The 18,286-nt window shown below is 38.5% G+C and overlaps 1 protein-coding gene and 1 non-coding gene across 3 annotated transcripts in view; both read right to left on the minus strand.

The window, feature by feature from the left end:
• Nucleotides 1–10,037: 10,037 nt before the first annotated feature.
• LOC139037618 (U6 spliceosomal RNA) lies at nucleotides 10,038–10,144 on the minus strand. Its single transcript, XR_011490493.1, has one exon. It is a non-coding gene; the product is annotated as a U6 spliceosomal RNA (small nuclear RNA).
• Nucleotides 10,145–12,446: 2,302 nt separating this feature from the next.
• Nucleotides 12,447–18,286, minus strand: part of SPATA17 (spermatogenesis associated 17) — a 217,263-nt gene continuing 211,423 nt past the window's right edge. For both annotated transcript variants that reach the window (XM_070474511.1, XM_070474510.1), the window contains 2 exons: nucleotides 16,385–16,467; nucleotides 12,447–12,788 (listed from right to left, as the gene is read on the minus strand). In XM_070474511.1, coding sequence (XP_070330612.1) covers nucleotides 16,387–16,467 — 81 coding nt within the window. In that variant the 3' untranslated portion in view covers nucleotides 12,447–12,788; nucleotides 16,385–16,386. The remainder of the gene's footprint in view (nucleotides 12,789–16,384; nucleotides 16,468–18,286) is intronic.

Genomic DNA, 18,286 nt, shown 5'->3' on the forward strand with positions numbered 1-18,286 from the left:
TTAGCTAAGGAGCTCAGAGATGCCATGAAATAGAGATGATGCAACCATCACATTTAGTCAAGAGGTCTTCTAAGTTCAGGTCATAATTATGACGACCTAGCTGAATTATGGACTTCCCTGGTAGCTCAACTGGTAAAGAATCTGCCTGCAATGCAGGAGACCCCAGTTTGATTCCTGGGTCGGGAAAATCCCCTGAAGAAGGGATAGGCCCACTCCAGTATTCTTGGACTTCCCTGTTGGTTCTGACAGGAAAGAATCTGCCTGCAATGCAGGAGACCTGGATTCGATCACTGGGTTGGGAAGATCTCCTGGAGGAGGGCATGGCAACCCACTCCAGTATTCTTGCCTGGAGAATCCCCATGGACAGAGAAGTCTGGCGGGCTACCGTCCATGGAATCACAGAGTCAGACATGACTGAGCAACGAAGCCCAGCCCAGCACAGCTGAATTATAGCCATGGACAGAAGCACATTACAAAAATCGGTGAGAATGGTTTGGTTACAGTGATAAAGAAAATCAATGCAAATAAGCTTATTCTCTCTAACCATCTGACATCATATTCATGGATAGTGTTTGAAGGTGATGATAAAGGCCTCTTTGAACTCTCTTTTTCTTAGGCCTCTGTGACAGTCTACATTATTCCACTTTTTTTCCTTTACATTCTCTTCTATGCTCTATTCCTAGGCTTCCTTTTTAACTACTTTGGTAAACTATTTCCGTCAGTGATTCAGACTTAATCTATATCCTGACTGATGCTTAAATCTATATTTTGGGTCCTGACTTTTCACCAGAACCACCACTTCATAACTTCACATTCTATAGGACATTTTCACTGAAATATCATACACTCACTTCAAAGTAAATTTATGACAGACAGTCATCTTCCCTCCTAAACCAGGCCCTTCAGCAAGATTTACATGGTACCAACATTCTCTGAGTCAACAGGACTCTTTATCAAGAATTCTTACCCATTTTGCCACCAAGGCCTTCTTTCAGGCCAACTATCTCCCTGGAGTTTTTTGTTTTGTTTTGTTTTGTTTTGTTTCAATGGAAAATTTACTTACATAATAGTTTTTCCATTCTTAATAAGCAAAGGCATTTGGGCCATCATTCTAAGTAAACAAACTCTTGTTATTGTGATTTCTAGCCATAAGCAGAAATACTTGATGTTTATTTGGTCTGTGCCATCAGCAAGCATATATGGAATATATAGATCAAGTGGGAAGAAATTGAGCACTTTGTTATTGTTTGAAGGCAACTTGACTATTAAAAAAATAAAATAAGACCTAACAAGTTTAACGCTGATTTATCACAGATAGGCCCTCCATTTTCACACCCTAACTTCTTCCCAGAGACTTGCACCCAGAGAAAGAGCCACAAACTTGTATTAATAATTATCCATCCATAAATTGCAAAGGCTTCCTGGTGCTGACAGATGGAGAAATATGTACTCTGGGTGGCCTCTCTGAAGTTTGGCAGTAGATGAGCATGATCTCATGCAACAAAGATAGAACATTCTCCAGTCCTCTTGGCAGAAGGTGACGACGAGTGTAAAAGGAGATTAAGCTTCTAAGCAATATTTTCTTCTAAAAACCTTCTTTCAGTATTTCATAAAAAAATAGCTCTCCTAAATGAAACCTGCTGTGAACAGAAAGCATATATAGCTGTCAAGGGAGGATATTCTGGATTGGAGGTGTTTGACACAAGCTGTGAAATATATGGACTTGAATAAAAATGAGTAGGAACTAATTAATCCTTTCTTAAACTAAGCCAAACAAAAGTTCTGACATAATGTTTACAGATACCACTCAATCATTCACTTTTACTGCCTTGTTCTCTTAAAAATCTAGCACTGAGATTCTTGCCAAATATGGGTATTTTGCTTCCAATGATCTGCTCAGAAACAGTTATTTTTAATGGAATCTGCATCATCAAGGGCATGGTTGACATCCCATGTAATTCTTTAATTTAATTCGAAGGAAACACTGACATCAACCTTGGACCAGTACCCAAACTAGAGCATGTTCAAATTATTAAAGAGCTTTAATCCACTTTCCACCTTCCTCTTCACTGAATTTTATCATATTGAAACCAAAATCCCAACAATAACAAATAGGGTTAAATTCACAGTTCAATTCACATTCCAAAGGCTTTCTAGGTAGTTCAGTGGTAAAGATTCTGCCTGCCAATGCAGGAGACATGGGTTTGATCCCTGAGTAGGGAAGATCCCCTGGAGGAGGAAATGGCAACCCACTCCAGTATTCTCGCTGAGATAACCCCATGGACAGAGGAGCCTGGAATCTCCTCAGTCCATGGGGTTGCAAAGAGTTGGGCACAACTGAAGGGACTTAGCACAGCACACAGCACACATCACATTCCAATTCAAATGGAATAGTGGCTGTGTGGGGACCCTGTAGAGAAGGATTCTGAGCTCTGGTCAGTAGAAATGAAGATTGTGATTAGCAATGTCTGCCATGGAGAGGGAATAGTAGAGACAAATTGAGGATGAAGTTCTTGAACCTCAGGATATTTAAGGAGAAAAGAAATCTCAGGTGAGTCATGGAATCTTTTTCAAATGCTTGAAGGACAGTATATGAACAAGAAACTCAATTCATTGTAAAGCACCGAATTAGTACCAGTATATGAAGTCTTAGACTTCAGATAACAAAGAAATCTTACATAATTTTAAAAGCCCCAAATGGAACATACTCTCCTGAGAGGCAGTTATTCTCAAGACTTCGGAATACTCAAGCAGGGATGTGTATATCTTAGAAACAGTCCCAGCAGGTGTGAGAAGTTAGAATCAATAAATTTTTAGGAAATTCACCACAAGCCATCAAACCTCAAGCAATGAAAAAAATCACCTTCGAGAGCAGTGTTTCTTGTATTGAGATAAAAATAAAGAAAAACATCTAACAATTTCAGGTAAATATGTTCAGTACTTTCACTGAAATTTCATTCCAATTAGAGGCAATGTCTACACCCTGCCATAGTATTTTAAAAGATTTTTTTAATTAAGAAAATATGTTGAAACTGGACATCTTTTTAAATCTCAGAATTCAAGATTCTGGTACTTCCCTCATGGTCCAGTGGTTAAGATTTCATCTTCCAATGCAGGGGTTGTGGGTTTGATCTCTGGGCAAGGAGCTAAGACCCCCACATGCCTTAAAGCCAAATATATATATATATATATAACAGAAGCAATATTGTAACAAATTCAATAAAGACTTTTAAAATGGTCCACATTAAAAAAAATCTTTAAAAAAAGATTCTAATGTGTAAATGTGGATATACCTGAATTAACAGTCCTTGCCAAAATGCAACTTATCAAAGGCCTTGGTACCATAGATTTGAAACCAATTGGTTGCCCTGGAAGGTTAACTATATGATCAGTTAATGTCCCATCAGCAATCAGGGTCTTTGCCACAGAGTGAAGGAGATGGGGAGAAAATCACAGAAGACAGAGATGAAAGCTGTGTAGTCAGAAGAAAAAAGCCTTCTTGATTATGCTGTGGACTTTCTGAAGTCTTTAATTCTCTCTCTAGCCCATCTTCAAACTGGCATGTGGGACGTACTGTAGATGGATGGTGATGCTCATCAGGAGAAGCACACACATATATCTTGTGGGTTGATTTTTTTATTTGCCAGCTCAAGAGGAGCAGGGAGATTTATTTGGAAGGATGGTAATGAAGGTGGGGAGGCACTAGTTAGACTGCAGTTTCTGTTCCCAATATGTTATTCTCACTTTTTTTTCTCTTCTTGATGCTGACTTGGTCTCTTTATTTCTGCTTATTTTTCTTTAAAGGGAGGATATTCTGGTATAAGCCAGTGACGAGAGAGAATGGCAGTAAAGATGTGGGACCACAGAATTCCCATGTGTAATTTTTGTGGAGATACTTCAAGTGTTTTAATTGCATTCTACATTTTTATTCTACACACATGTACTTTTACATAATTATGGACTGTTTGAAATGCTTGTTTTCTTTATTCTCAAAATGAGATTTCATGTTCCTTTTCTTGCTGTCTTGCTTTTGCCCTGCCTTATAAAATGAAGTCACTCGCTGCAATGAAAAAACAAAACAAAAACACAACACTTTCTTCCTTCATAACAGTGGCACAAGGAAATGGGCTGGCTCTGCTGAACCTTAAAAAGTACAGCAAACGAGATCACCATCACCACCTTGATCTGCGCCAAAAAGTGAAACTGTTCACGAAAAGGAAGGAGTAGATTGATGTTAGGCTCTCGGTTCCAGGATGCTGTTTCCTGCAAAAGAAACAAAGGCATGGCCTCTGGAGGACTTTTAGCAACCACCACCAGGGGTGCCATTCCAAAATAACAGCTAAGAAAGAGCCTGAGCTGACGACTTGTACTAGGCCTGAGTCCAATCCCAATTTTGCTATTTTCCATATGACATGTGTTTACTTGTTCTGGCTTAATTTCATCTGAATATGGGGATAACAAATCCTACCCTTATGACTTCAGAAATATTAATTAGAATAATTTGGACATTTGAACTACACCAAGCAAATGATGCTTAATTATTGAACATCACTGATTTTCAGTGTAAGTATTGAGTCAAACAGCCAGATAGATAAATACATCCAAACACATCTTGAATATCTGGAATCAACTGTAGATGGTTGAAATTTAGTAAAATAAATTTTTGATTCTTATTTACTTTCTCATTTACCCTTAAGGTTTTCCTCTCTCTGTCAAGGCTTGTCTCTTGTTTTTCTTATTTTTGCAGTTGAATATTATCAAAATATAGGATCAGGGATTTTTGAATGTAAAATGCTCTATTTCTTATGTGTGTTTGTAGCTGGAGTAATGAAAGATAAAATGAAAATGCAATTACATATGGATTTTCACTTTATGAGATTACCCTGAACAATTTGCACATGTATGAAATTTAAGTCTTAATGATGTGGCACAAGCAGTCTCATGTCAAAAGACAGGTATGTACCAAATTTTTTTTGAACTGCATTTTTCAAAAAACTATCATTTTTCCCTGAAAATAACCTACCTCTGAAAATAACTCTACATTACTTATTGTGGTTAGGTGTCTGGGGCTACTCCAAAAAATCCAATACAACACACATCCCAATTTCTCTAAAAGGGGAACAAAATTTTAGAAACAAAGGACCAGGTTTCATAGTGCTTCTATGAGAAAAAAAAAATGAGTTTGGAGACTCAAAGTTGTGTAACAGAAATAGAAATAGATCTTCCAGCTGTTCTACTCCCATTTTCATTCTAAGCAACTGGTGGTGACTTCTAAGACTTTCGCAGGGTGATAGCAGGAGAAGATTTAAGATGGGAAGACAGTTACAGGGAGAGGAGAAAGATAGGGATGACAGGAAAATATGGGCATGGAAAGCAGTAGCTGTGTCCTTGTTTCAAGCTGTCGCCCTTTTTTCTTTTCAGTTATCCTCAGGGAGGACACTGGCAATAAAAATAATAATAACAACGATCATTTATTGAGACACTTGCTGAATTTAGAGGCATAGTCTTAAGTGATTTTAACATGTAATCAGTCCTCTTAATAATCCTGAGAAGAAAGTATTATTATTCTAGCTCTTATAGATGAGAAAACTGAGGTTTAGAGAGATTAAGAAATGATGCCAAGATGATGCAGAGTTGAGTGACAGAGCCATTTGCAACACCCATCAGAGTTGCCCAAACCGCCAACCAAGGGAAGAACCCAGGTCTGGTTGCCCTTTGTTCGGTTTTCACAGCGTTTTGACAACTGAAGTCTTTGTCAGCACCTAAAGTGGAGAATTTTCTTGGAAATACGTCCAGCTTCTCTCGTATTGGGTCTGCCTTCTCACAGGTGGGGCAGGGGAGTAGCTGCCATCCTCAGAGAGAATGGTACGCTGCAGGGTTTTGCTTTGTTTGCCTCCCATCCACTTCCACTCTTATGGGGGTTCCCTTGTACGGAACAAGCTATTTTTCTCTTGCTGCTGAAGATTCTCTGTGTTTAATGTCTGATTATAAATGTGTCTTGGTCTAGATCTCTTTGGGCTCATCTTATTTGAACTCCCTGGGCTTCCTGGATCTTCTTCCAGGAAGATTAGGGAGGTTTTCAGCCATTATTGATTCAAGTAAGTTTCCTGTCTCTGTCTGTCTCTCTCCTTCTGAGACCCCCATAATGTGAAAGTTGTTCCACTTCATGTTGTCTCATAGGTCCCTTAGGTTATCATCACTTTTAAAATTATTTTTTTCTTTTTTCTACTTTGTCTATACTAGTTCCATTGCACTGACTTCCAGGTCACTCATTCTTTTTCTGCTTCATCTGGGCTGCTGTTGAATTCCTCTAGTATTTTTCAGTTCAGCTATTATATTCTTTAGTTTTGTGACTTTCATTTGATATTTATTATCCTTTCTATTCATTTGTTGAAATTCCCTCCAAGTTCGTTCGCTCTTTCCCTGAGATTGGTTAGCATCTTTATGACCGGAATTTTGGATTCTTTATCAAGTAGATAACATCCCCATTTCATTAAGGCTTTTCCCCTTCCTAGGTTTTTTCTTGTTCATTTGCTTTTCATTGCATATATTCATTGCTTATGAAACATGTAGTGACTCAGATGCTCTTTAAAAAAAGATTTACTTTGGCTTCTGGACAAGGGTTAATGGAAGTGCCAATCGCCTTAGTCTATTGTGTGATAAAGTCGAAGATAGGTTTCCATCTTTGGGATGATGTTATGGACTGAATGTGACTTCCACCCCCTCCAATTCATATGTTGAAGCCCTATCCTTAAAGTGAATGCCTTTAAAGAAAGAAACTTTAAGGAGGTAATTAAGTTGAAATGAGGTCTTAAAGATGCAGCCCTAAACCCATGAGGACCGGTGTTCTTATTAGATGAGCAAGAGATGTGGAGTGTGCCTGCACAGACAGGAAAGGCCATGCAAGGATACAGCGAGAGCAGTCTGCAAGCCAGGAAGAGATGCCTACCAGAAATACTCCATGCTGATGCTTTTATCTTGAACTTCCCATCAACATAGACAGCATATTAAAAAGCAGAGACATTACTTTGCCAACAAAGGTCTGTCTGGTCAAGGCTATGGTTTTTCCAGTGGTCATGTATGGATGTGAGAGTTGGACTGTGAAGGAAGCTGAGCACCGAAAAATTGATGCTTTTGAACTGTGGTGTTGGAGAAGACTCTTGAGAGTCCCTTGGACTGCAAGGAGATCCAACCAGTCCATCCTCAAGGAGATCAGTCCTGGGTGTTGATTGGAAGGACTGATGCTGAAGCTGAAACTCCAATACTTTGGCCACCTCATGCGAAGAGTTGACTCATTGGAAAAGACCCTGATGCTGGGAGGGATTGGGGGCAGGAGGAGAAGGGACGACAGAGGATGAGATGGCTGGATACCATTACCAACTCGATGGGCATGAGTTTGAGCAAACCCTGGGAGTTTGTGATGGACAGGGAGGCCTGGCATGCTGCAATTCATGGGGTCGCAAAGAGTCGGACACAACTGAACGACTGAACTGAACTGAACTGAACTCCCACCTCCAGTACCATGAGAAGTTAAATTTCTGTTGTTGAAGCCATGCAGTCTGCTATTCTGTTATGGCTACCTGAGCAAATGAATACAGATGATGATGTATTTTTTGTCTGCTCTAACACCAGGATAGAACTTCATCCCATTCTGAATGCTCTCAAGGTATGTGCCTTTGAACATTCACAGTGCTCTTGATGTTTTAGTGGTCAATATTCATACAAAGTTAATTTTGGTGAATAAGATGGGTGATGGAGTCATCACCAGTTTTCACCAAACACTTGCTAATTTCCTTGAGTAGCTCATATAGGGAATGTAGGAAAGAAAGTACATGTAAATTGATGAACTGACAGTTAAGTCGTTTTTCAGAAGAAACAGACTGCTTCCTCCAGTTATATTCTCTAATAAGATGCCATATCTCATTCTTCTTTCTCTTCAATGTGAAGCCATATTTGGTTCATCTGGATACCTCTATAGTTATCAGAAATGTATGTATGGGGTAGGCAGGCGTGTGGGATGGTGAAAAACGAATATATTACATAGATTGGCTACAGAGCACTTGAATCATTCAAGAGTTTGGGTATCAGTGAGACAGATAAAACTGGCATTCTGAATCATGAAATACTTTGCAGTTCTCAAGACTATATCAACAGTAGGAATTCTTTTTCTTGGGTGTAGTGTTATAATATGAAAGAGAGAGAAGGATGGAGAGGAAGGTAGATCACTATATGTGAAACTTGCAGACTGGAGCAGGCAATTCACAATTTTCTTTTTTTGTTTTTTCCAAGGCATCTAGATTTTCATTAGTCTGTCAAACCTAATTACTTTTTTTTTCATTTATTTTTATTAGTTGGAGGCTAATTACTTTACAATATTGTAGTGGTTTTTGTCATACATTGACATGAATCAGCCATGGATTTACATGTATTCCCCATCCCGATCCCGCCTCCCACCTTCCTCTCCACCCTATTCCTCTGGGTCTTCCCAGTGCACCAGGCCCGAGCAACTTGTCTCATGCATCCAACCTGGGCTGGTGATCTGTTTCACCCTAGATAATATACATGTTTCGATGCTGATCTCTTGAAACATCCCACCCTCGCCTTCTTCCACAGAGTCCAAAAGTCCGTTCTATACATCTGAGTCTCTTTTTCTGTTTTGCATATAGGGTTATTGTTACCATCTTTCTAAATTCCATATATATGTGTTAGTATACTGTAATGGTCTTTATCTTTCTGGCTTACTTCACTCTGTATAATGGGCTCCAGTTTCATCCATCTCATTAGAACTGATTCAAATGAATTCTTTTTAACGGCTGAGTAATATTCCATGGTGTATATGTACCACAGCTTCCTCATCCATTCGTCTGCTGATGGGCATCTGGGTTGCTTCCATGTCCTGGCTATTATAAACAGTGCTGCGATGAACAATGGGGTGCACGTGTCTCTTTCAGATCTGGTTTCCTCGGTGTGTATGCCCAGAAGTGGGATTGCTGGGTCATATGGCAGTTCTATTTCCAGTTTTTTAAGAAATCTCCACACTGTTTTCCATAGCGGCTATACTAGTTTGCATTCCCACCAACAGTGTAAGAGGGTTCCCTTTTCTCCACACCCTCTCCAGCATTTATTGCTTGTAGACTTTTGGATAGCAGCCATCCTGACTGGCGTGTAATGATACCTCATTGTGGTTTTGATTTGCATTTCTCTGATAATGAGTGATGCTGAACATATTTTCATGTGTTTTTTAGCCATCTGTATCTCTTCCTTGGAGAAATGTCTGTTTAGTTCTTTGGCCCATTTTTTGATTGGGTCATTTATTTTTCTGGAGTTGAGCTTCAGGAGTTGCTTGTATATTTTTGAGATTAATCCTTTGTCTGTTGCTTCATTTGCTATTATTTTCTCCCAATCTGAGGGCTGTCTTTTCACCTTGCTTATAGTTTCCTTTGTTGTGCAAAAGCTTTTAAGTTTCATTAGGTCCCATTTGTTTATTTTTGCTTTTATTTCCAATATTCTGGGAGGTGGGTCATAGAGGATCCTGCTGTGATTTATGTCAGAGAGTGTTTTGCCTATGTTCTCCTCTAGGAGTTTGATAGTTTCTGGTCTTACGTTTAGATCTTTAATCCATTTTGAGTTTATTTTTGTGTATGGTGTTAGAAAGTGTTCTAGTTTCATTCTTTTACAGGTGGTTGACCAGTTTTCCCAGCACCACTTGTTAAAGAGATTGTCTTTTTTCCATTGTATATCCTTGCCTCCTTTGTCGAAGATAAGGTGACCATAGGTTCGTGAATTTATCTCTGGGCTTTCTATTCTGTTCCATTGATCTATATTTCTGTCTTTGTGCCAGTACCATACTGTCTTGATGACTGTGGCTTTGTAGTAGAGCCTGAAGTCAGTTGATTCCTCCAGTTCCATTCTTCTTTCTCAAGATTACTTTGGCTATTCGAGGTTTTTTGTATTTCCATACAAATTGTGAAATTATTTGTTCTAGTTCTGTGAAAAATACCGTTGGTAGCTTGATAGGGATTGCACTGAATCTATAGAAAAATATGGAACGCTTCACAAATTTGCATGTCATCCTTGCGCAGGGGCCATGCTAATCTTCTCTGTATCGTTCCAATTTTAGTATATGTGCTGCCGAAGTGAGCACCACAATTTTCTATTACCCACAATTTCGCTTCTGAATTTCCAGGACAGGCAACTTTGGAGCATTAAGGCTATGCAATAGCTCATAATCTAATGGTGAAAGTTATTTTAAAAGCATGGATTTCCTGAATATTGTGAGTACAAGTAGCACAATTATAATAAGATTCCAGTCTCCTAAGATTATTATTATAAGAGAACAGGAATTATTGATTCCATTACAATAAAGTAATACATCCTATAAAAAAAGGAAAAAATAATCAGGATAGAGTGAAACTAGGCTTAGTAAAGTTAGAAACCATCATAGTAAGAGGCCAAGTTGTATACTACCCACTCACCAATAACATCTTATTTTTTTTTCTTTCATCAGTCGCTTCTAGAGTAAATGAAATTTGATAGTTGAATCATCCATTTTGTCATCTGGTACAAACTCAATGCAGGCTTTCCAGGCAGCGCTAGTGGTAAAGAACCTCCCTGCCAGTGCAGGAGACATAAGAGATGTGACCCTGGGTCGGGAAGCTCCCCTGGAGGAGGGCATGGCAACCCACTCCAGTATTCTTGCCTGAAGAACCCCATGGATAGAGGAGCCTGACAGGCTACAGCCAATGGGGCCCCGAATAATCAGACACAATGAAGCAACTTAGCACACATGCAGGCACAGACTCAGTGCATCAAGTGTCAAAGGACTCGGATCTGTTCTGAATCTAGCTACTTCTACTCAACTTCTCACACTTCACAGCATAAGATAATTCATAACACCTGTTAACATATTTTTCTATTCTACTTCTATTCCCCCATCCCGAAGTGTAGCAAATCCCTCCTTGCAATAAATGTCTTATTTTTAAAAGTTTGTTATTATTACTTATTTGAGTTTTCTACAAACCTACACTTATTATAATTCTCAACATATTTACCAAATTTGGCTCTAAATGAATGGTAACTGTTTTTTAAAAGAAAAGGGCTGACAATGTTTTTTTAAAATAAATCTTTTTCAGATGTTGCTGTTGTTTGGTTGCTAAGTCATGTCTGACTCTTTGTAGCCCTATGGACTGCAGCACACCAGGCTTCCCTGTCCTTCATTATCTTCCAGAGTTTGCTCAGATTCGTGTCCATTGAGCCCCTGATGCTACCTAAGCATCTCATCCTCTGCCACTTCCTTCTCCTTTTGCCTTCAATCTTTCCCAGCATCAAGGTCTTTTCCAATGAGTCAGCTCTTCACATCAGGTGGCCAAAGTATTGGAGCTTCAGCTTCAGCATCAGTCCTGCCAATGAATATTCAGGACTGATTTCCTTTAGGATGGACTGGTTTGCTCTTCTTGCTGTCCAAGGGACTCTCAACACTCTTCTCCAGCACAATTTGAAAGCATCAATTCCTTGGCACTCAGCCTTCTTTACATACAACTCTCACATCCATACATGACTACTGGAAAAACCATAGCTTTGACTATATGGACCTTTGCTGGCAAAGTGATGTCTTGGCTTCTTAATCCTCTTTATATAAATTATAAGCTCTTACATAATTCCTCATAAAACCAAACAGTTTAAAAAATTCTAGCTTAGACTATCATAATGAGGAGGGCAACGTTATAGACTGAATCATAAGACTTGTCATGTAACTTTGAAGTAGGCAATTGTCAGACTTTTTCTAATTCCAGCAGTTGTCTTACAAGTTCATGCTAAGGTCAGAATTAATGAATATTGGCCCAGGATCTACAAAACACCTAGCAGATTGTTAATTGTTATTAAATATTCAAAGGGTTAGGAGGAATACTCTAAAATTTCATAATCTAATGAGTCAGATACTTGTTTTTCAATCAGAAGTCACTTACTAAGTGAAGACAATGAGCTGGATAGATGCTCACAAGCAGATGCTCTCTGTTCAGCAAAGAACTGCAAATGTTTTTTGTATCTGAGGGTGTCTACATATCTGCTCCATCCTCATTGGTCTATGTGTCTCAAGTTCAACATCCCAGGAGGGTTCTAACTGGTCTGACAAATCACTGTTTCCCTCAGACCACAGCCTTCATACCAAACTACTTTAAACCACTCATTCTTCAAACCATTTATCACTCACTCTTCATGCTAGCTGCCCTTTTTCTTGGGCTCCCAACACTGGCTCACCACTTGTGACTAGGGCAATGGTGTCAGGCCATTTCAGTGGAATGAGGCCATTTCAGGGGAATCATTTATGGTACTTTTGGTCACCAGGGGTTATGGTTGTGACAGACATTCTCAGAGGTAAAGGACCCACTACACTATATATATATATATATTTTTTTTTCCCCTCACTGGAGTTAATTCAGGAGTAGTCAGCTGTAAGATATTACATTTATTGAATCATAATAATTATGGTTTAAGTGTATTTTCTTTAGGATCCTCATTCGTATGTTCCTTTTAGACTTGGAGAGTTTTGAACGAACCAGAGATGGTTTCAATTTCTTCTTTGGACAGCTGTGGGAAGGAGGGAGAGAGAGAACAGAGAGAGAGAGAGAGGAGAGAGAGAGAGAGAATGGGAAATACTTCAGAGGCTGATAGATGTGGGTCAAGGTTATTCAGGCGCCGTCAAAGTAGAATTCAGGATTCCACTCAGTGAGGTCTTCTATTCAACACACTTCACACCATAATCTCATTTTTACATTTTGTCTTGTTGTCTAAAATCAAAACAGCAAAATTGAAAGAAGAAAAATAACAGGAGTTCTCAAATTCTCTATTTAAATATTCCTCACTTAGAGTTAAGCTCAGTTAAGGGTCCGAGCTTAACTGATCTGACTCGTTCCTAACTCTGCTAGAATCACTCTTTTCTCTGATCTCTGTCTACACCTCTGCAGGTCTTGGTCAACAGCATGGATGGTGTGTGCTACTAGTCTCAGGGAGCATTCAGCCAGCCTGCCTCAGTCATAAAGTAACTACAGCAGAATGTCTTCCTAGAGGTAAGTGGTTTGTTACATCATCTTTAGTCAAAGGATAAAAACACTACATATATTTTGATTTTTGTTTTTTGTTTATTGCCAGTTCACTATGACTAAACTGAGAAGGCTTATGAATTCACATAGTGCCAACCTGAATGACCAGGTACAGTAACTTTTCTCATTGAAATAAAAATTTAACCCCAACAGGCACATATATATAGCTTCTATACCTGATTCTTACCCTCCCCTCATGTATCATCCTTTTTCCTTACACAGCTGCTGAGACCTTATTTCCTTTGGGAAAAAAAAAAACAAAAACAATAGGATTTCACCCTTTTCCCAATTCAGGTACTAACCAAACTTATTTTTCTTAGTGATTTGAGTCAAGCCCATGCCAAATTCTTATGAAAAGTGGAACCAAGTACACTGCTTTTCACACATAACAAGTAATTCCATTAAAATTAATCTCATATGGCCTCACAATTGCACTTTTCAGTAGAATGATAGCTTGGGCCAAAGCCCATCACAAAAAAAGACAGGAGAAAAGTGAAAAGCTCATCATGCCAGAAAACTCACACTGATGTTGGACTAACCAATGAGTTCATCTTACGGTGCTAATTCTTCTCCACTCTAACTTTTAAAGAGATGCTTCCACCTGGAAAGACGAATGGAGCTTAAAAGATGGCAGAGTGAGCTGATGGGATACAGCAACTTCTGATTTAGACAAAGGTGCCTTTTGGAAACTATCAAAGGTTCCAAAAGTGACTGGTTACACAAAATTAAAGAAATTAAAAGGAATCATCTTAATCAGAGAGTAGAGATATATGTGCTTAAAATCTAACTCACTCTGAGCAATTTCAGAGGCTGAAGTCTTATTGCGTTAATCATAACGGTTAGGTGTTGGCTCTGCTTATCCTAAACTCAGACATGCTAAAAGGAAGGGAGATTAATCTGATAAAGGCATCAGTACTTCTAATCGGACTGATGGTAAAGTGTAATATGGGTGTATGAGATGAGACAACGTTGGGTGAATTATAGCGAAGTGATGAACTACCTTGAAGCTGAAGCAATCAAATAGATAGCTCTCAAAATTACCAAGGCATCTTTATTCAACACCCTGGGACAAGTATTCCCAACTCAGCCTTCTTTACAAAGAGCAGAAGCACTTTGTTGTATTTGGTGAGATGAAATCTTAATAGAAGAGCATCGGCTAAGGCTGCTACCCATCACTTACCAAAATTAAATGCTAGATATCAATTTCCTTTCTAATAGGAGGAGATGACATTTTGATATTATTTTCAATTCACAAAATAGTTAAAAATCCCAGAGAAGAGTGAATGAACAGTTTTTAAAAATGTCTCTCACATATTTGTGTATTGTGCACTTTTTAATTAAAAGGAATGTGAAACATTTGTTGCTCATCCTTGTCTTATAAATAATTTAGCAAGCCATTATTTTGTCTTCAGTAAAAAAAGATAATTGTCTCTAAATTATTATGATTGAGTAGAATAAAGTCAAGACATCTTTGCAATTGGTAGGGAAGAGCAAGTAGTTTCCTTCTGGAGTGTTTCGTTTTACAATTTGCTCCTGTCTGACTAAATAAAAATTTCAAAAAATGAGACCATAAAGAAATATCCCCCTAAAAGCTACCCCTAGTCTCACTATCAAGAGATAACTACCATTAATACTTTTGCCTTACACAAATGCATACATACACATGTAATTAATAAATACATAAGCACATGCAATTATGTTTTTTATATATACATATACATTATTATATATATGTGTGTATGTGTACACATACATGCATGCACACACATATATATATATATATATATATATTTAATGAAATCAGACTACACAGTTATCTTTGGATCCAGCTTTCTTCTCTTAGAAGTATATTGTAGGCATTTTTTCAAACTAATAGGGAAAGATCTATGCTAACATATTTAACATTGTCACAGTGTTACATTTTACGTGTCTATCATTTAACTTAACATATACTAGTAAATGCTTCCCTGGGGGCTCAGGTGGTAAAGAATCCGCCTGCAATGCAGGAGACCTGGGTTTGATCCCTGGGTTAGGAAGATCCCCTGGAGAAGGGAATGGCTACCCACTCCAGTATTCTGGCCTGGAGAATTTCATGGACAGAGGAGCCTGGTAGGCTACAGTCCATGGGGTCGCAAAGAGTCTGAGCAACTTCACTCACATACTAGTGAATATTCAAGTTGTTTTCAACCTTGCCACTATGAACAGGATACATCTTTGCTTTAAAACCTGAAGTCATACAGATATGAAAAATTTTATTTAGGCTACTTCATGCTGTGAAACATGAATACTAGATAAATACTCCAATGGGTAATGATACTTTATAAACCTTGAAACTGTAATTCCATTTGGCATTATATGTATGGTTTTCTATTAGCTCAGAATATTTCATATTTCCCCTTGTGTATTCCTTTGGAGGAGTTACAGAGTGGTTATTGCTCTCTGCATTTAATTATTGACTTCCAGTTGAAGCATCCAGTTATAAACGGGAGAGAGGCAACACTAACTAAATCTGAAGAACATAGTTGCTTGTATCTACTTGGTGTTCTCTCCAACAGACCACAGCTTTCCCCAGCTGTTCTTGGTGTGGGAGGACCCTGGGGAATTAACTAGCCTGATTGCACATTCCTGTCTCCTTTCCTTCAACTGTAGTGCTCTATTCTGTCTTCATCCAATATCTCCTTTAACATTGGCTGAAAATGTCAGAATACCTCTGATTAGGCTTCCTTTGATTGTAATCACTTCTCTACTCTAAAACACCTTAGTAATTAAATGCAGTTTTCATTGAGAGTTTATTTTGTGATCTTGAATTTTATGTGGCAATCTCTGTTCTCCAGTCTGCAAACGTTGCTCATCAGAGACCCAAGATGCTATTTATTTGAAATTCCCTAAAGGTACCTCTCAATTTAAATAACATATATTGAATGCAGTATTTTAAACAATACTGTATCCATACAGTAATGAGAAATATTTTAGGTTGTGGATACCATCAATACTTTCTTGCTATATTATGTAAAACTATTTATCTACTGTTTTAATTAATTTAAAGAGGAAGGTTTTTCAGGTGTTCTACTTGGAGTTTATTTTGAAGAGATTTGAAATACAAAATCTATGATTTTCAAATGTTGAAAACCATTAGACTAGAATGAAAGAAATATATGGAGCTGTACTTCATATATTATAGTAGTGTGGTTTTTTAAATGCTTCATAGTTAAGTCAATCTCATTTGATTTTTTATACTATTTACTATAGTTGTTTTTGAAGTACCTTTTAGCAAAAATGCATACCTTTATACAATTTGTCCGGCTTTTGAATACATTTTGCCATACTTTGAGAAGAGATCAAATGATGGCAATACAGTTTGGAAATCCTAGGAGGAAAAACATCAACAATTACCAAACAGGTCTTAACTGATTTACGGTATTTTGTTATAATTTATATTATATTAAATTGCTAGGTAGATATCATCTAACTGCACAGCAAACTTCCCATCACATCCTCAAAAAAAAAACCAAACAAAATTAGCAGTTAATTTTTATTAATTGAAAGCCAGATACATGAAGCTTTCTTAAGCACATATTTTTTTTTTCTTTTTCTTTCTTTTTTAAGTTTTTAAGACTGCATGGATCACAACAAACTATGGAAAATTCCTAACAAGATGGGAATACAAGACCACCTTACCTGTCTCCTGAGAAACCTGTGTGCAGGTCAAGAAGCAACAGTGATAACTGGACACTGAACAACTGACTGGTTCAAAACTGGGAAAGAAGTATGACAAGGCTGTATATTGTCACCCTATTTAACTTACATGCAGAGTACATCAGGTGAAATGCTGGGCTGGAAGTATCACAAGCTAGAATCAAGATTGCCAGGAGAAATATCAACAAACTTAGATATGCAGATGATACCACTATAATGGCAGGAAGCAAAGAGAAACTAAAGAGCCTCTTGATGAAGGTGAAAGAGAAGAGTGAAAAAGCTGGCTAAAAACTCAACAGTCAAAAACTAAGACCATGGCACCCAGCGCCATCACCTCATGGTAAATAGAAGGAGAAAAAGTGGAAACAGGGACAGATTTTATTTTCCTGGGCTCCAAAATCACTGCAGATGGTGACTGCAGCCATGAAATTAAAAGAGGCCAGCTACTTGGAAGGAAAGCTATGACAAGCCTAGAGAGTGCATTAAAAAGCGGAGTTATCATTTTGCCAACAAAGGTCCATATAGTCAAAGCTACGGTTTTTCTAGTACTCATGTACAGATGTGAGAAAAAAAAGTGAAAATATTAGTCACTCAGTTGTGTCTGACTCTTTGTGACCCCATGGGCTATAGCCTGCCAGGCTCCTCTGTCCATGGAATTCTCCAGGCAAGAATACTGGAGTGGGGAGCCATTCCCTTCTCCAGAGGCTCTTTCCAACCCAGGGATGAAACCCAGTCTTTTGCATTGCAGGCAGATTCTTTACCATCTGAGCCCCCAGGGAAGCCCATGGATGTGAGAGCTGGACCATAAAGAAGACTGAGCACCGAAGAACTGATGCTTTCTAACTGTGCAGAAGACTCTTGAGAGTCCCTTGGACTGCAAGGAAATTAAACCAGTCAATCCTAAAGGAAATCAACCCTGAATATTCATTGGAGGGACTGATGCTGAAGCTGAAGCTCCAATACTTTGGCTAGCTGATGTAAAGAGCTGACTTACTGGAAAAGATCCTAATGCTGGGAAAGATTGAGGGCAGGAGGAGAAGGCAGTGACAGAAGATGAGATGGTTGGACAGCATTACTGACTCAATGGACATAAGTTTGAATACACTCAGGGAGATACTGAAGGACAGGGAAGCCTGGCGTGCTGCAGTCCATGGGGTCCCAAAGAGCTGGACATGATTTAGTGACTAAACAACAATAGCCAAATAACAATGTTGCGATAGTTTCACATGCATAGCAAAGTGACTCAGCCATACATACACATGTATCCATTCTCCACCAAATTTCCCTCCCATTCAGCACTTCCACATAACACGGAGCAGAGTCCCCTGTGCTATACAGGAGGATGTTGTTCATTATCCATTTTAACATAGCAGTGTGTACATGTCGATACCAAACTCCCTAACTATCCCTTCCGGTAACCGTACATTCATTCTCTAAGCCTGTGAGTCAAATCCATAGTTTTGAAGAGTTGTAGATGACAGCCTGGAGAA

Source organism: Odocoileus virginianus, chromosome 11 (genome assembly GCF_023699985.2).
Source record: "Odocoileus virginianus isolate 20LAN1187 ecotype Illinois chromosome 11, Ovbor_1.2, whole genome shotgun sequence".
In the NCBI taxonomy this organism is placed as follows: Eukaryota; Metazoa; Chordata; class Mammalia; order Artiodactyla; family Cervidae; genus Odocoileus; species Odocoileus virginianus.